This window comes from Ochotona princeps, chromosome 29, assembly GCF_030435755.1.
Source record: "Ochotona princeps isolate mOchPri1 chromosome 29, mOchPri1.hap1, whole genome shotgun sequence".
NCBI lineage: Eukaryota > Metazoa > Chordata > Mammalia > Lagomorpha > Ochotonidae > Ochotona > Ochotona princeps.
The window spans coordinates 8,749,969-8,766,154 of record NC_080860.1 but is presented as its reverse complement, the minus strand read 5'-3'; the positions used below and the strand labels follow the sequence as shown (position 1 = coordinate 8,766,154).

The 16,186-nt window shown below is 49.7% G+C and overlaps 1 protein-coding gene across 1 annotated transcript in view; it reads left to right on the top strand.

Annotated features, from left to right (window-relative positions):
* Positions 1-16,186, top strand: part of NOS1 (nitric oxide synthase 1) — a 100,305-nt gene that overhangs the window by 45,763 nt on the left and 38,356 nt on the right. The window contains exons 4-10 of the mRNA XM_036496434.2: positions 2,368-2,496; positions 4,025-4,170; positions 5,429-5,591; positions 6,448-6,539; positions 9,786-9,927; positions 12,715-12,854; positions 14,360-14,534. Of these exons, the coding sequence (XP_036352327.2) occupies positions 2,368-2,496; positions 4,025-4,170; positions 5,429-5,591; positions 6,448-6,539; positions 9,786-9,927; positions 12,715-12,854; positions 14,360-14,534 (987 nt within the window). The remainder of the gene's footprint in view (positions 1-2,367; positions 2,497-4,024; positions 4,171-5,428; positions 5,592-6,447; positions 6,540-9,785; positions 9,928-12,714; positions 12,855-14,359; positions 14,535-16,186) is intronic.

The following is a 16,186-nucleotide window of genomic DNA, read 5'->3' as shown; positions in this document are numbered from 1 at the left end:
AGTTTCCAACTCATCAACACTTGGGATACACACTCAAAGCCTGGCATGGAGTGATTGTGCTTGTAGCAGCAGCAGTCCCAGAATTGGCACCTGGCAGCGCTAATAGTGTGATAGGGAGTGACTAACATCTAGGAGGTGACGCCAACCGTCCAACAGAGACATGAAAGTGAGTTGCTGAGGGTGCTGACCTGCAGAGGGGAATGGATGAGAGCTGTTGAGAAGGCTGAAGTTGATGCCAGCCAACAAGGGTCTGAATGCAGGGTCTGTGGAAGGGGAAGATGTCCAGTGTAGACGGATGGCAGTGCCTGGCACTGAGACAAGGGCCAGTGGGACTGCCAGATCTGGCTAGACGACCAGATCCTGCCTAGAACACTGGCATACTGCATACCACCTCCTGTTGTTTCCCAGACCCTGGAGTGGCGCCATGGGTGATGTATCACAGGGCTCCTAGTCCTCCAGCCCGAAAGGGATTGGTGGGAAGCCTTTGTACCATGCCTGCCCTTCTAGCCTGGCCGGTATCTGCCCATTCCCTAATCTTGACTTCGAAGCTGGACTCTAGTCCATAATGCGTCCTGTACATGGGGCCGATGTCCCATGTCGTGATATCTGCTGTGGTCAGCTACACTGGCTCATGGGGTGAGCAGGTGCCCACACTCACTCTGGGCTGTGAGCTCCACATGACAGATCACACCTGGCTGGCTCATCACTGTACGCCCTGGGATTTGCTGCCCAGCCTGGCCATGTAGAAGATGAGCAGTTCCATACACAGTAAAGGAATGAATGATTCATAATGGCCAAAAGGCAGGAAGGTCAAGCAGTTAAAAGATGGTTTACGGGCTAGAATTCCCGGATTTGACTTATGGTGCAACTTACCAGCACTATGATATTGGATAACTTGGTTCGCCTTGCTGTGCCTCAGTTTCCTTACCTGTGAAATGGGCTCATCTGTAGTACGTGTTCATGGAACGTTAGTTTTTTTTTTATATATATTAAGATTTTTTTATTATTATTGGAAAGCCGGATATACAGAGAGGAGGAGAGACAGAGAGGAAGATCTTCCATCCGATGATTCACTCCCCAAGTGAGCCGCAACGGGCCGGTACACGCCGATCCGATGCCAGGAACCAGGAACCTCTTCCGGGTTTCCCACATGGGTGCAGGGTCCCAAAGCTTTGGGCCGTCCTTAACTGCTTTCCCAGGCCACAAGCAGGGAGCTGGATGGGAAGTGGAGCTGCCGGGATTAGAACCGGCGTCCTTATGGGATCCCAGGGCGTTCAAGGCGAGGACTTTAGCCGCTAGGCCACGCCGCCGGGCCCGGAACGTTAGTTTTTCATGTTGGTTGTTCAGAGCTCTCTAGGTCTTCTGTCCTGGGCCCAGCCCATTGAATCCTGGTTCCCACCAGTCAGCAGCCCGACCCCCTCACTCATGTCCTCTGTACATGCCTCTCTCACCCTCGCCTCCTCCTGATGTGTGTTCTTATTGCCACTGAGTCTTGCCATTCTTGTGTGAACTTGCTTACCTTGCTCTCCACTTGTGCAGGAATGCCCCAGAAGGTCAAGTGTGCTAGGTGGTCAGGGAGCACTAGTGTGGTGCAGACACGCCCTGCCCCCAGGTCCCAGCCCACTCAGCTGCTGTTTGCACAAGAATTGTTCAACTGGCTCTCTTACCTCCCTGGCTTCATTTTCCCCCCCGTCAGGGTGTACCTTCTGGCTCCCACTGTCAGTCATTGAATCCCTGGTGCTTGCCCAGTAGGTGGGTACACCTCTGTTCAGGCAGGCAGGTGAACCGATGGGAAGATCGTCAGGCCCTGTGTGGCCTTGTCATGGAGGTGTGGCATTGATGCGCTAACATTGGTCATCCTGGGATGTTTGCCATCCATTCATTTTGTTGACAGGAGCACAGACAGACAGGAGTACTGAAGGTATTGGGGTGGGGAGAATAAACACAGAGACCTGGTAGCAAGTGCCTGCCACCTGGAGAAAATTCTCTGTACCTTTGAAATTCTCCCACGCAAACCTTTCTGGTTACCCAGTACCTTCTAGAAACGGTGGTTTGGGACTATAGCCAAAAACCTAGAAACTCAAGCAGGTGGACCCAGTCTCAGGTCTATTTCCTTGAGGGCTGCTATTGGTCAGCAAGCTCCATGGTGTCCTTCAGCTGTATATTCATTCAGCAAGCATTTGCTGACTCTCCGGTCTGCGCACTAGACTCGAGAGACCACCTCTGGGTTCCCTCTCTTTTGTGCTGCTTCCCCGTGCACGCGTCTGCCAGAGCGCCTGGGATCTTTGTCCAGCAAAGGCAGTCCTTAGGAAGCTGCTGTACAGTTCCCTCAAGACCCTGTCTCACTCTCCCCCTTTTCTCCTGCAGCCACCTGCCTCAGGAAAGCAGTCCCCCACCAAGAATGGCAGCCCCTCCAAGTGCCCCCGCTTCCTCAAGGTCAAGAACTGGGAGACAGACGTGGTCCTCACGGATACCCTCCACCTTAAGAGCACACTGGTGAGTCCCCCAGCAAGGGGGTGCACCAAGGGCTGTCCCTGTTTGGAACTGGATCAGTTGTCGGGAAGTGAAAGGGGTGGGGAGGACTGCTCGGGCCCTGGAAGATGCTGAGCCTCGCTTCTGGCTTATCTGTACCACGTGTCAGAACCCAAGGCCAGCCCCAAGTGTGACCTTCAAGCCTGCCTCCAGACACTACCTAAGCTCTGGGCGAGAAATCCATCCGTGTGTGAAAACCTGTTCATAAATGCTTTTAGTTTGTGTATGTTCCTCTAAGAAAAATTCTTTGCTGCTTATTGTCTGTCCACTGTTAAACTATTGGGCTACTTTACGTGTTTATAGAGAGTGGGACTCTTAGGATGATATTGTATCTGTTAGCTGCTGCACTGTAACAAACCTCCCCCAAGCTTAGTGGCTGAAAACAACAGTAGCGGATTATTTGTCAAAGTCTACAGATGTGCTGGATGGCTCCACAAGTCCAGCCTGGATACAGGGGCTTTTTCTAGCACCTGTGGTCCCTGACTAATCAAGCTAGTCCAGGCCTAGGATAGCCTTGGCTGAGATAGCTCTTTTTTGAAAAAAAAATTTTTTTTTAAATTTTTATTTATGGGTTTGTAAAACAAAGATGTAGAGGTCTCCCATAGGCTGTCCACTCCCCCAGATGCCTGCGAGAGCTGGGGCTGGACCCAGGCTGAAGCCAGGATGTGGGAACTCAAGACCAGGTGCCCATGTGGGTGGCAAGGACTCAAGTACTGGAGTCATCATCTGCTGCCTCCTGGGGCGGGGGTTGACAAACGGAGGCAGGCAAGATGCGAACCAGGTCACCCCAATGTGGGGTGCAGGATATTACCCAGGTAGCATGTTAATCACGGTGTCAAATGCCTTCCCCCAGGCTCAGTAATTATTCCATAGTTGTCTCTTTTCCCATCAGGAGTTTGGGCTTGCTCCCGTGTGGCTGCAGGGCCCTGGGCAAATGAACCAAGACATAAAGACCTAAAGATCTCTAGAACGCCTGAGCTGGGAACTGGCACAGGTTCCTTTCTGCCACATTCTTTGGGCCCAAACCAGTCCAGATTCAAGGAGTAGAGGGATAGGACCTCTGCTTCTTAATGGGGAGGACAGGAAGTGGTAAAAGTCAACTGTCAAAGACAGTGATGTCAGGGAAGGGAAGAATTGAGGCCTTTGGGGCTCAGTTATCAACCGTGGACATGCTGAACTGAGTCTCTGTAGCCACTCTATTAGCTCCTTCTGGATCAGCATGGAAGCAGCGGTTATTCCAGAATGCAATGTCCATGTCTGATGAATCAGAAAGTCCCTGCTCCTCCCGTTGAATACAGCGGCTGTGTGAGCATCCTAAGACAGTACTGCGTATGGTCCCTAACCTGAGCTTGATGACTGGGCTTATCCCTGATTTGGTCCCTTATACAACAAAGGGTCATGTCCACTCCATCTTGCCTATCAGATCCAGTTCCATAGTCTGACACCTGCCACTGTTGGGTAAAACTAAGCAATGCTTGGCTTTATCTTCCAGGAAACCGGGTGCACTGAGCACATTTGCATGGGATCCATCATGTTGCCGTCTCAGCACACGCGGAGGCCTGAAGATGTCCGCACAAAAGAACAGCTCTTCCCTCTTGCCAAGGAGTTCATCGATCAGTACTACTCATCAATTAAAAGGTGCATATATGACAAGTCTGAGAACCATCAAGTGCCAAGCACAAAGACTTGAGCTCCAGTTTTGCTCTCAGCTGCAACACAGCCCGAGCAGCCGCAGAGGTGGGAAACTGGCAGCCCAGCAGCCCAAGCTGGCTCCCAGAAGTGTTTCTGTTGAGCGCACAGGAGTTGCCTAACATTGGAAGCCTTTCACACCATTTCAGAGGCAGAGGACTCTCACACCTGTTCACAATCGGACACGCATAGGTTCACTGAAACCTTGTGTGCAGCAGAAAAAGTGAAAGCAGCAGCAGGAAGCTGACTCCATTCTATCCACAGGAGAGTGGGTAAACCCACTGTGATCCCGTCCACTGACAGAATAGCATGCAGCGGTAGGCAGTGAAGGGGTTAGCATTCTGCAAGATCGTGGGGACAAAGCTCACAAGAGACTTTGAACAAAAGAAACCAAGGATGAGTTCTAGAAGGACAGATCCAGTACAGCACAATTTATATAACCTTTGAAAACATGCCGGAAAATGCTGTGCGTGATTTACACAGGTGGCAAACGTATAAACAAATGTGTGAGAATGGTAAATGCCAGATTCAAGACAACAGCCACTTCTGGGCAGTGATGAGGAGAGTCAGCCCCGGGAGCTGTCACATTATTTCCTAGGTGGGGGTGGGGGGAAATCTGATTGTTCATTATTCAAGGGGTCTTCAAAAGTTCATAGAAAGGTGTGTTGCGAAAAAGTCACGCATGGATTTCGAAATGTTTTCAGCCAAAATAAACTTGGCATTTATTCCCATTTCCCACAAACCTTTTGAAGTACCTCCGCGTTACTGTTTTGTAAACCTGAAATCTTCCATAATAATTTAGGTTTCTGTCATTCATTTCATTACCAATATTCAGGAAATGGAAGAATTCCTGGTTTTAAAAAAAAATTAGGCTTACAGGGCTACCAGAAAGAAGATCTGGCAACCCAGGGCCTCCCTTCCCATGAGACAATAGTTGCGGTGGTCCCTGGTCCCTGGTCCCCCCACATAGGCTTACCTATGTGTCACAGTCCTCACCTAGCCAGTTTAGTGCACTGAATGCTGCTAGAGACATGGTGGACATGTGGATCTACAGTCTCTGGTTTATGCTCCAACTCTCACATGCAGGAAATGACTTGGGATTCTGTGTGGCCTCTGGCCGCCCACAGTAGCACAACCGTTCAGTCACCTCTGGCTCAGCAGAGTGGATGATGGTTCCCTGTCTGTTTCCGCTTTCCTCTTTGCTCAGATCTGGCTCCAAAGCCCACATGGACAGACTGGAAGAGGTAAATAAAGAGATTGAGGCCACCAGCACCTACCAGCTCAAAGACACAGAGCTCATTTATGGGGCCAAGCATGCCTGGCGTAACGCCTCCCGCTGCGTGGGCAGAATCCAGTGGTCCAAGCTGCAGGTAGGCAGGGAGGCCCAGGCACCTCCACAGGGCCTCTTGGAAGGGGAGCGGGGACAAAAGAAAGAGAGGGAAGATAGAAGGGGAGGGACGTGGGCTGAGCTTTATAAAGGGTCTGCTCCTAGGGTAGCCAGTTGGCCTAGTAGAGAAGAGGGTAGCTCAGAAGCCTGGGTATGATGCCTGGTTCTAGCTCCTGACTCCAGCTCCCTGCTAATGGGGACCCAAGGAGGCACAGTGATGGCTCAAGTTCTACCTGCCACCCTTGTGAAAGACCTGGTAGCTTTGGTCCCAGCCTGGGTCCCTCAGGGGCATTTGGAGAGTGACCTGGGACGTGAGAGTGCTTGCATAGTCTCTCCAGGTGACCGTGACCTCTCCACTCTCTTTTGGATTCTCCCCACTCTCTTGACTTATTCCTGTTCTCCTCCTCTTCCTCCTCCTCCTCCTCCTCCTCCTCCTCCTCCATGGAGGTATCTGTTTCAACGCCTCATGGTGTGATTTTTTTACCTAGGGAGTTGATTAAAGCTAGAAGCAGATTAGTGATCCACATCGGAGGGTGTTGGTTCGATTTCACAAGAGGAAAAGTAGCCAGCTTATAAAAACCCCCTGCTGTACTTACTCTCCCTTCCCCATGCTCCACACCAACTTCTGGGGGTGTTTCCCTGACTGACCTTGATGGTTAGTATAGACAGAAAAAGAGGTGTGAAACTCAGTCTGGAACCAAGTCTTCCAGTGCTGCCTGCTCGTGGGGCAGCAACCGGAGTGGCCACTGCCTTGTTTCTGCTGTGGAAGCCCGAGCATGTACCAGGGGCCTGGCGTGAGGAGGAGGGGGCAGGCTAGTTTCACTGTGCATCTTCTGCAGGTGTTTGATGCCCGCGACTGCACCACGGCTCACGGCATGTTTAACTACATCTGCAACCACATCAAGTACGCCACCAACAAGGGGAACCTCAGGTGAGCCCCATGCTGGGCACTGGGGTTGGGGAAGGGAAGGGAGCTTTCGTCTCCCGTCCTCCACTACAGTAATCCTTGGCTCTAGACTGACTCATGGGACAGGTGAGCTTGGGGAGCCCTGCCTTGCTAGGAGAGCTACCCTGTGCTCTTCCTCGGGACAAGCAAATGCTTGCATGGGTTTGCACACTGATAGCATCTCCTAGCACATCCAGCATCACCCAGGGAAAAGGCAGCAAGAGATAGTTCAGGTTCCAAGGAAATAGGAAAATACCATGGTCAAAAGTGACAGCCATAGCTCCCTCTCCCTTATCATGCTCTATGGACAGAGCTGCCTGTCACTCTCTGCTGGTAAAACAGACACTGTCTCCTCGTGCTGTGGGGAGGGGTGGGTCTTCCTTCAGGTGCCACTGCAAGCCGTGCCTCGGATGCCTGCTATACCCGGTCAAGAACAGAGTTGCAGGGAGCAGGTGGGCAGGCGTGCAGCAGTTTGAGCTGGTGGCTTCTGCTATAGTAAGTCTCAGCCAGAAGAGGCTGGGACAGCTGGAAGGGAGCAGCTGGAGCCCCCAGACAGCTGCTGTACTTGTTAATCCCGTTCATTCTTGGCTGCCCAGCACCTGTTTGCAGCTGCTAAGGACCAGCCCTGCCCTACCCTGGGGACATTGCAGGGACAGTCTCCCCAGCCACCACAGGGACACACAGAAGCTTGTTTGCATTAAGTGTGGATTTTCTTGGATGGGTCTCTCTCTTTTTTAAAAGATTTATTTATTGAAAAGGCAGATTGACAGAGAAGAGGAGAGGCAGATAGGAAGATGTTCCGTCCAATGATTCACGCCCCAAGTGGCCACAACAGCCAAAGCTGAGCCGATCCAAAGCCAGGAGCCTGGAGCCTCTTCTGAGTCTCCCACATGGGTGCAGGTTCCCAAGGCTTTGGGCCATCCTTGTCTGCTTTCCCAGGCCCCAAGCAGAGATCTGGATGGGAAGTGAGACTTCAGGGATTAGAAACCAGAAGATCCCAGTGTGTGCAAGGCAAGGACTTCATCCCCTAGGCCACCAGGCTGGCCCAAGTCTCTCTCTTTTAAAAGCAATTCATTGTGTTTGCTGGTGGACCAAGCCCACCGGCAAGAAAAGGACTGGGAATATGAGCCCAGACCTGCATGAAGAATCAGGGTGCAGGCCTCTTTCCCAAGATGCTTCATTCCTCAAAGAACATTCCAGAATTCTCTTTGTAGCTTGATGATTAATGGAGGGCCCAAGGTTAGACCCTCCAGGAATTCATGGGCTAGTTTGATTTTCAAATCATGCTATGGAGAGTCATAAGACAGGGTCCCTGCAGACCCAGCAACACACTTCCACAGTTTTAAATTATCTGTACAGGTAGAGCTTCTAAAGAAATTACTGAGCTGATTTAAGTTTCAAATTCCCCATCTGAAAAGCATAAGAAAACCATCTAAGAATGGAAACCATGTTTCAGAATAATCTTACAGATGAGAGGGTATTAATCTTCTGTTGTTGTTGTTGTTACCATAATGAAATTACCCGAGGCAGTTGCCTTTATCCAGGAAAGAAGCGATTTTGGCGAAGGGTTCTGCAGGTGAAGGTCTAGGGGCCTTATCTTGCAGGCAAATTCCCCAGGTGATCTCTGTGTGTCTCTCCCTCTGTTCACACATAAAACCACCAGGATTTAATCATGAGAACCCCACATTCACACCATGATCGGATTAATCTTCTGCCCTGTAATGTTATTGGGGCATGAAAGTCCTGCAAGAGTTTGGGGGCCAGGGGTGGAGGGCATCAGAGGGCAGCCATAACAGAGCGGTGAGAGTCTAAGAGGAAGCTATCAAGAGGGCCAACAGGGCCAGGCATCTCACCTGCCCTTCTGTGAGGTTATGCTAAGGTCCTTGCACGCAGGAGATGCTGAGCATCCACTGCATTTGTCTGTAACTCTGGCATTTCTAAATGCACCTTGGACTTTAAGTACCACACAGACCTGCTTTCTCTGGTTCTGCAGCAAAGACTCAGCCATGTGCTTTAATGCTGGAGGGAAGTTGCCTCACTCGGTGTGCATGTCCAGTATGGTGCTGAAGGGTTTCTCGGCTGGCGTTTGTTAGAGGCCCTGGGGCTCTACATGGTTTCTGTTCCCACTCTCGACTTACCCTCAGGTGTGATACCCCGACTCCTGCAGACTCACATGCTCTGTTCTCTTGTGCAAAAAAAAAAAAAATGTGCTCATAAGAAAGACTCTGTGAACTTGACAGGGGATTTGGTGTGTAGAAAGAGCCATTGAGTTTCACCTTGAATTTAGGCTTGTGACGGCGGAGAGGGAGCCAGGCGTTGGGACCAGCCTGGGCCAAGTTCTAGGGGAAAATGCTCATGGGAGCAGCTCTGTGAGTCATGGTTGGACCAAAGATGTGAGCCCTGAGTTGATCCAAGAAGCCACCATGACCATGGAATTCAGTGCACTGATAGAAGAGCTTCCTGACATGCAACAAAACTGAGTCACATGGTGACAAGATTCTGTTCTGATGATGATGCCAAGGAGAAGGGCTCAGCTTTGTGTTAAGATAGCGTTTGTATTTCCCTCGTGTTGACTGATATTTATAACAAAAGATCCTTGACCCCCACAGTTTCTACAATTTAGAAACAGAATACAGGTTTCCTGGTTGCCTAGGTAGACAAATGAGGCCCCTGGCTGGTACCTACTGTTTACTAACAAATAAATAAATTTTAAAATTAAGTATGATTGCAAATTGAGTTCTTCTTAATCATAAACCTCTATCATGCTGGTATGCGATGCAGGTGGGCAGACAGGAAAAGAATGAATGATGGTAGGAGAAAAGCAGCAATTGAGGATCAATAGTGCGACCTGACCATTGAAAGGGCCAGAGCCTGACTGTCCCTGGAGATAATTTTCCCCTAAAGAACTTTCTGGAACACTCAGTCATGCCAATGCCGTTTAAAGAGTCTCCTGCCTGGAGAAGTATTTCTGCTTTCAGCAAGCTGGCCCGGGGGCTCCTCCCCTGTAGGCCTCTGCAGACACTGCAGACAATGGAGGTTGGTGGAAGATAAGACCAGGGTGCCCTCAAGCAGCTGTTACAGTGGCCCTGGGTTGGGGTGGGTAGTGTCGGCACCAACTTGAGCCTCCCCCCCGGGTCTCCAGCAGTAATTGGCTTGGGCCTCACCTTTTCTAACATATGCCAATGCATTAGTTCTGCCCTAATGCCAAGTGTCCTCCTCTGTCCCCAAAAGGTCGGCCATCACCATATTTCCCCAGAGGACAGACGGCAAGCATGACTTCCGCGTCTGGAATGCCCAGCTCATCCGCTATGCCGGCTACAAGCAACCCGATGGCTCCATCCTGGGGGACCCAGCCAACGTACAGTTCACAGAGGTGCGAGCAGGGTTGCCCCCCGACTTGGGCTCTCATGCCCCCAAGTTGTCTTTTTGTATTTCAATTTAGTTGTTTTTATTTATTCGTAAGGCAGAGAGGCAGAAAGAGATGAGAGAGCTCTCATATATTGGCTCATTCCTCAATTGCCCACAACAGCTGGAGGGATGCAAGGCTGAGCCCAGGAGCTGGGAACTCCTGGCTCTTGTACCTGGGAAGCACTTGAGCCATTGCCTGCTGCCTCCTGAGGTGGGCACTAACAGCCAACTAGAATGGAAAGCCAAGCTGAGACTCGAACCCAGACTCCACAATAGGATGGGAACATCTCAAGTGGGGTCATAACTGTTGCTCACAATGCCCACCTCCCCCCCCATTGTCTCTATGCCAACTCTGTTCTGTTGGACACTTTCATCTAGAGAACCAAAAGTGTGCCCATTGTCCTTCCTGTCCTATTGGGCAGCCCCCTACCTTGCCCTTCTGGTTTCTTTATGGTTAGTTGGGTGGGCATTTGTTCATTTTCAATCATGACCTTGCCTAACTCTTTTGGTGGGAACAATTGTCCCATTTCTTAGATGGATAGACTGAGTCTCCTGGAGGCCAAATGTGTAGAGAAAAAGCTAGATCTGCCAGACAAATCTGCCTCCCATCAGAAGGAGAGGAGTTGATATATGGAAGTGAGGACTGGCATTCTGGCATTCTTTTCTGAGTAGGGCCATATGTCAGCGCCATGTCAATCATTCATACACTTACTTCTGCAACAATTCAGCCACTCAATCCTTCTTTGTGCCTCTGTCTCCATGGCACCAGTACCATAGCTGCTCGCAGCCCAAGTCTGTGCAGACGCCTCTAGCAAAGTGAGCACCCAACCCCTACCCTGTCTAGACAACCTTCCATGTGGCCATGTGCACAGGTAGTACAGGTAAGACATGGAGATAGACCTGGGTGTGGTTTAGTGTATCATCCAACCCAGAGCCAGCAGATTGCATCCTTGTCCTTTTGTCCAAATCCACTTCCAAGACTAAGCTGGAAGGGCTGAGAATGGCTGTGCCTCCTTGCAAGTTGCACACTTCATTTGCCTATGGCTTTTCTTATTCAAATGGCCTTGTCTGAGGAGGGGGCCTGTCACCAAGGCGACCAGGAGTCGCACCTGTGCAGTTCTAGCCTCAGCCAGATTCCCTGCTCCACTTGGCTGAGCACTCACTCTGTGCTTGGCCGACCTTGTCTCCTGGCTGCTGAGTCCTGAACCCCGCAGCCTCTTGCCCTGTTCTGTCTCCTAAATCCTTGATTCAGTGTTGCCTCTCTCCCTCCCGGCACAGTGTCAAGAATCACGCCAACACCTGACCCTGTCATTTTGCCTTCAGACAGTCTCTTGCCCTGAACTGCAGCCATTGGCTGGTTGCGTGTGGCTTTGAGCACTTGCATTGTGGCTGGTCCAAATGAAAATGATGCACCATCAGCAAAAATGTAGACCACGTCTCTTAAGACAGAGTCCCCGAAAAACATAAGTGGGAAAGTGCTCATTGATAATTGTGATATTGATTACCAATTGAGACAATCGTGTGGCTCTTATACAGCCAGGCCTCTCGTAATGACAAGGACATATCCTGAGAAATGTGTCATTAGATGGTTTTCCCAGAGTGCACTTACACAGGCAAAATGGCATTAATGGTAAACATGACAAAATCTTGAGAGATCACCACTGTAACTACAACCTGTTGACCAAAATCTTCTTATGTGATGATTATGTAGCATACTTGTTGATAAAATCATAGACTGATTTAGCAAAGCAATACATTTTTAATGTTAAATATATACATATTAATCACTTCATAACCTAGCCAAATAAATGGATATCAATATCTAATATGTCAAATTATATAATATCAGATATTTTTTAGAATATGTTGACTGTGATGTCTTAGCACATTATTCACAAAGCATATTGTTCTATTTTTTAAAAAAGATTTATTTGTTTTTATTGGAAAGGCAGGTTTACAGAGAGGAGAGACAGAAAGATCTTCCATCCACTGGTTCACTTCCCAAGTGACTTCAATGGTCAGCGTTGAGCCGATCCGAAGCCAGGATCCCGAAGCTTCTGGGTCTCCCACGTGGGCGCAGGGTTCCAAGGCTTTGAGCCATCCTCTACTACTTTCTCAGGCCAGGGAGGGAGCTGGATGGGAAGTGGAACATCCAGGAAACAAACTGACACCCATATGGGATCCTGGCACATGGAAGCCAAGGGTTTAGCCACTGAGCCATCGTGCCAGGCTTCATATTGTTGAATTTCAAATATGTCATTTAAGATGAGTATGTTAAATTAGTTTCACCTGCTGGTTTTCTTTTTACGCTGCCACTAGAAAACTGTAATTGCTTATGCGGTTTGTATCTTGTCCCTGTTGACCAGCTGCCCTTACAAACGTGTACCATGCAACAGTTCTGACCATCTACTTGCAACATTGCAGTGGATGTGTGTGTGGTACCTCCAGGCACCTGCAGAACACTTTGGGAGTGAGCAGACCATGCAGGTGCAGTGGCCAGATTCAACCCCATGGTGTGAGGAAAGTCCAGATAATGCAAGAGAGCTCACTTGCTCTGGGGCCTACTGGAAGCCATGCCAAGTGCATGGTGAGGCCTGAGAGAACCTGGTAAGGGAGGTAACATGGTCCCAGAGCCCATGGAGGCAGTGACCACTGGGGGTTGGGGGTAGCTGTCTGTTCCCACCCTGTCCCCAGGCTGGTGGGTTTCAGTTGGCCTGGTACTCTAACAGCTTGGCTTTTGCTCTGCTTGCAGATCTGCATCCAGCAGGGCTGGAAACCCCCGAGGGGCCGCTTCGACGTCTTGCCGCTCCTGCTGCAAGCCAACGGCAATGACCCTGAGCTCTTCCAAATCCCACCGGAACTGGTGCTGGAAGTGCCCATCAGGCACCCCAAGTAAGAGGGCGGCAGGAGGTGGGGTGTGGGTGCCCAGTGCCACTCCTCCCTGTCCCATCATCCCCATACCTCCTGGCTCTCTATCCAGGCCCTCACATGTCTGTCTTCAGAGATGGACTCTGGCACAGTGGACTCCATGAGAATCACCAAGTCCCCCTAACCAGATTGGGCCCCCTCCTACTGAGTTTCCCGCTGTTATCTCCCCCCTCACCAGCACACACCCCCACCCCCACCCCGAGCCATCACTTTAGAACCTGCCCTTGTTCCAGCCCTCAGGGTTGCAAACACCAAAGCATCTACTCTCAGATGTTTAATAGAGGGAATCATTGATAACTCCTGAGGTAGGGTGGGGGTCAAGTTCAAAAGGAATTTGGAACTAAGGAGGGCCTGCCAGGGCTAGACAGCCATGCAGGATATATACTTGGAAAGTGGAGGAAACCCATAGGGAAGCCCTGGACTCAGAAACAAAACTGGGGACATTTCCTTCAAAAGATCAATCATAATTGAGATCATCAATACTGAAGTGTAACATTTGAAGCAAATCTAGGAAATTTCTTTTTTTTTTTTTAATCTGCCATGAATAGATCACCCCTGGACAGGAAAGACAAGCTCTGGCTCAGAACTGAGATCAGGCTGAGAAGAGCAATATACATTGGCACAGGAGCAGGAATCTCATCCTTATTTCAAGTTTTGAGAATTTTTTTAAAAGTTGATATTCATTTAAAATACTGCATCAATAAATAATAATATTAACCTTGATGACTGGGTTTGTTGGAACTCCAAGTTTGCATCCAAGACTAACACCACATTTGTTTTGGTCCTGGGAGGGAAACAAGATGTCCCTCACCCAGTTTCCTTGATCAACTTGACTTGAATTCATTTATTCCTTCATTCATCAGCTCATTCAGTGTACCCTATATTCCCTTGACAACCCATCCTTGTGCTAGGTTCCCTTTGTCCCTCCATAGTTTTGCCGTCTTCGAAGAGAAGCTGTAACAGGCACAATTACTAGATCACCATTCTACATAGAGCTTGGAGTTGATTGACCCCACTGGACATCAGGAAGGTTTCCCAGAATACAGTAGAGGTGAGAGCTGCAAGCCCAGAGGAGAGACGGGCCAAGGAGGAAGGTGCTTCCTGTGCAGAGGCGCTGGGCTAGGAAGGAGCTCCATGACTTGTTGGAGAGGGAACTCTCCACACATTCTCCCATCATTTTCGCATTTGTTTTGGGAGACAAATAGCAGCCCAAGAAGTTGGTTCCCCGGGCCAGGGTGTCTTTTCAAAGCACCTGAGAAGCTTTGCATTTAGCAAGCATTTAGCATATTCTCAGGCCCCACCTGTATAAACTATGACTCCACAGATCTTAAGACAGAGCCCAGGAATCAGGTTCAGACATGGTCCCACTGATCAGCAGGTCAGTGTTTCCAGGCTAAGGATGTCCCACCCCTGTGTTTGCCGAGAAGACACCTGCCCTGAGGAGAGCTGAGCTGTGTTGCTCCCCACAGGTTCGAGTGGTTCAAGGACCTGGGGCTTAAGTGGTATGGGCTCCCTGCTGTGTCCAATATGCTCCTGGAGATTGGTGGCCTAGAGTTCAGCGCCTGTCCCTTTAGCGGCTGGTACATGGGCACAGAGATCGGCGTCCGTGACTACTGTGACAACTCCCGCTACAACATTCTGGAGGTAAGGCCTCTCCCCGTTCCCCACAGGGGAAGCACCAGGTATAGGGCGCGGCTCAGTTATTGCAAGCTCTGGAGCTTAGAGACTGGAAGGACTTGGATCAGATCCACAATCCTGGTGAAGCTTCTGGAAATGGCTGAGTCACCTTTAAAAGACACACACCCAGCACACACCTGTGCTGACCCTACGTGACACACCTTGCGTGCACACTCTTCCCTTGGTATCCTCAGTGGTCTGCCCCAAGACATCTCTTGGATCCATAGATGTTCCATTTCTTAGGACGTAACCTTGCCATTGAAGCTCCACATATATGTACTGGAAGTCTTCAAAGAATTTATGAAAAAGACATACTGGAGTCAGCATGGTGGTTTAGCAAGCTAATCCTTTTCCTGAAATTTCAGCATCCCATATGGACACTGATTCAAGTTGCAGCTGCTCCACTTCAAATCCAGCTGCCTGGATTGGGAAAACAGTGGAGGATGGCCCAAGGCCTTGGGCTTCTGCACCCACATGGGAGAACTGGAAGAAGCTCCTGGCTCCCAGCCTCTGATCCAGCTCAGCTCCGGCCATCATGGCCATTTAGGGAATGAGCCAGCAGATGGAAGATCTCTCTGTCTTTCGCTCTCTTTCTGTAATGCTGTCTTTCAATTTAAAATAACTTCGTTTTTAAAAAGCATATTATTTTTAAAAATTATGTATGTGTTTCCCTTTTTTGGCACCAAAATATGCCTGTCTTGCAATTCTATTTTCCTGCAACCTTTTGCAATTCCTTCATAACTTGAAATTGTCTCTGGATGACTTGTAATGTCTAATCGAGTAACAATGCTGTGTGAATAGTGGTTATACTGTGTTGTTTGGGGAGTAAGATAGGAAAAGCTTTTTTCATCCAGCGCTACTGAGCACAGACGCAATACTTGGGAGAAAATTTCTACTCTGTGGTTGGTTGAGTCTACAGAAAGGGAAGTCACTGCTGTGCAGGTAAACTGTAGTATGCATTGCTTTTTTTTCTTTTAAGCTTTATGTATTGGTTTGACGGACAGAGTGATGGAATGAGACAAGAAGATCTTCCACCTGCTAGTTCATTCCCCAAATGACCACAACAGCAGTATTGTGCCAGGCCCAAGCCAGGAGCCAGGAACCCCATTCAGATCTTCCTGCTAGGTGTCATTTAAGCCATCTTCTGCTGCCTTCCTGGGAGGGCATTCACAGGGAGCTGGATCAGAAGTGGAGTGGCCTGGAGTCAAACCAGGACTCTGATATGGGATGCCAGTGTTACAGGTGTCAGCATAATGTGTTGTGCCACCACACCAGCCCCAGCATGTTCATTGTGGGGTGGTGACTGGTCATTTTCATTCAAGGTGTGCTTGTGAGATTGGGGTCCCCAGGGCCCAGTGCACCGTGCTCACATCTAGTCCTCACTGAGGAGTGGTAATCCCTATGTGGCAGGTGAAGACAGTGAGGAGTTCCAGGGCCAGTTCTTGATGCACTCGCCATCACAGAGCAAGCAACTTGGCATTTGGGACAGTGTCTGATTCCTCCCCTGCTGTGTCATCCTTACATACTACACCGCCTGGGCAGAGCTTCCTGAAGCTCATTTTTGGCAAAAGCATCAGTTTCGATATGTTTTCCTCAGCTGCTATCAATCTTGCTTCCAA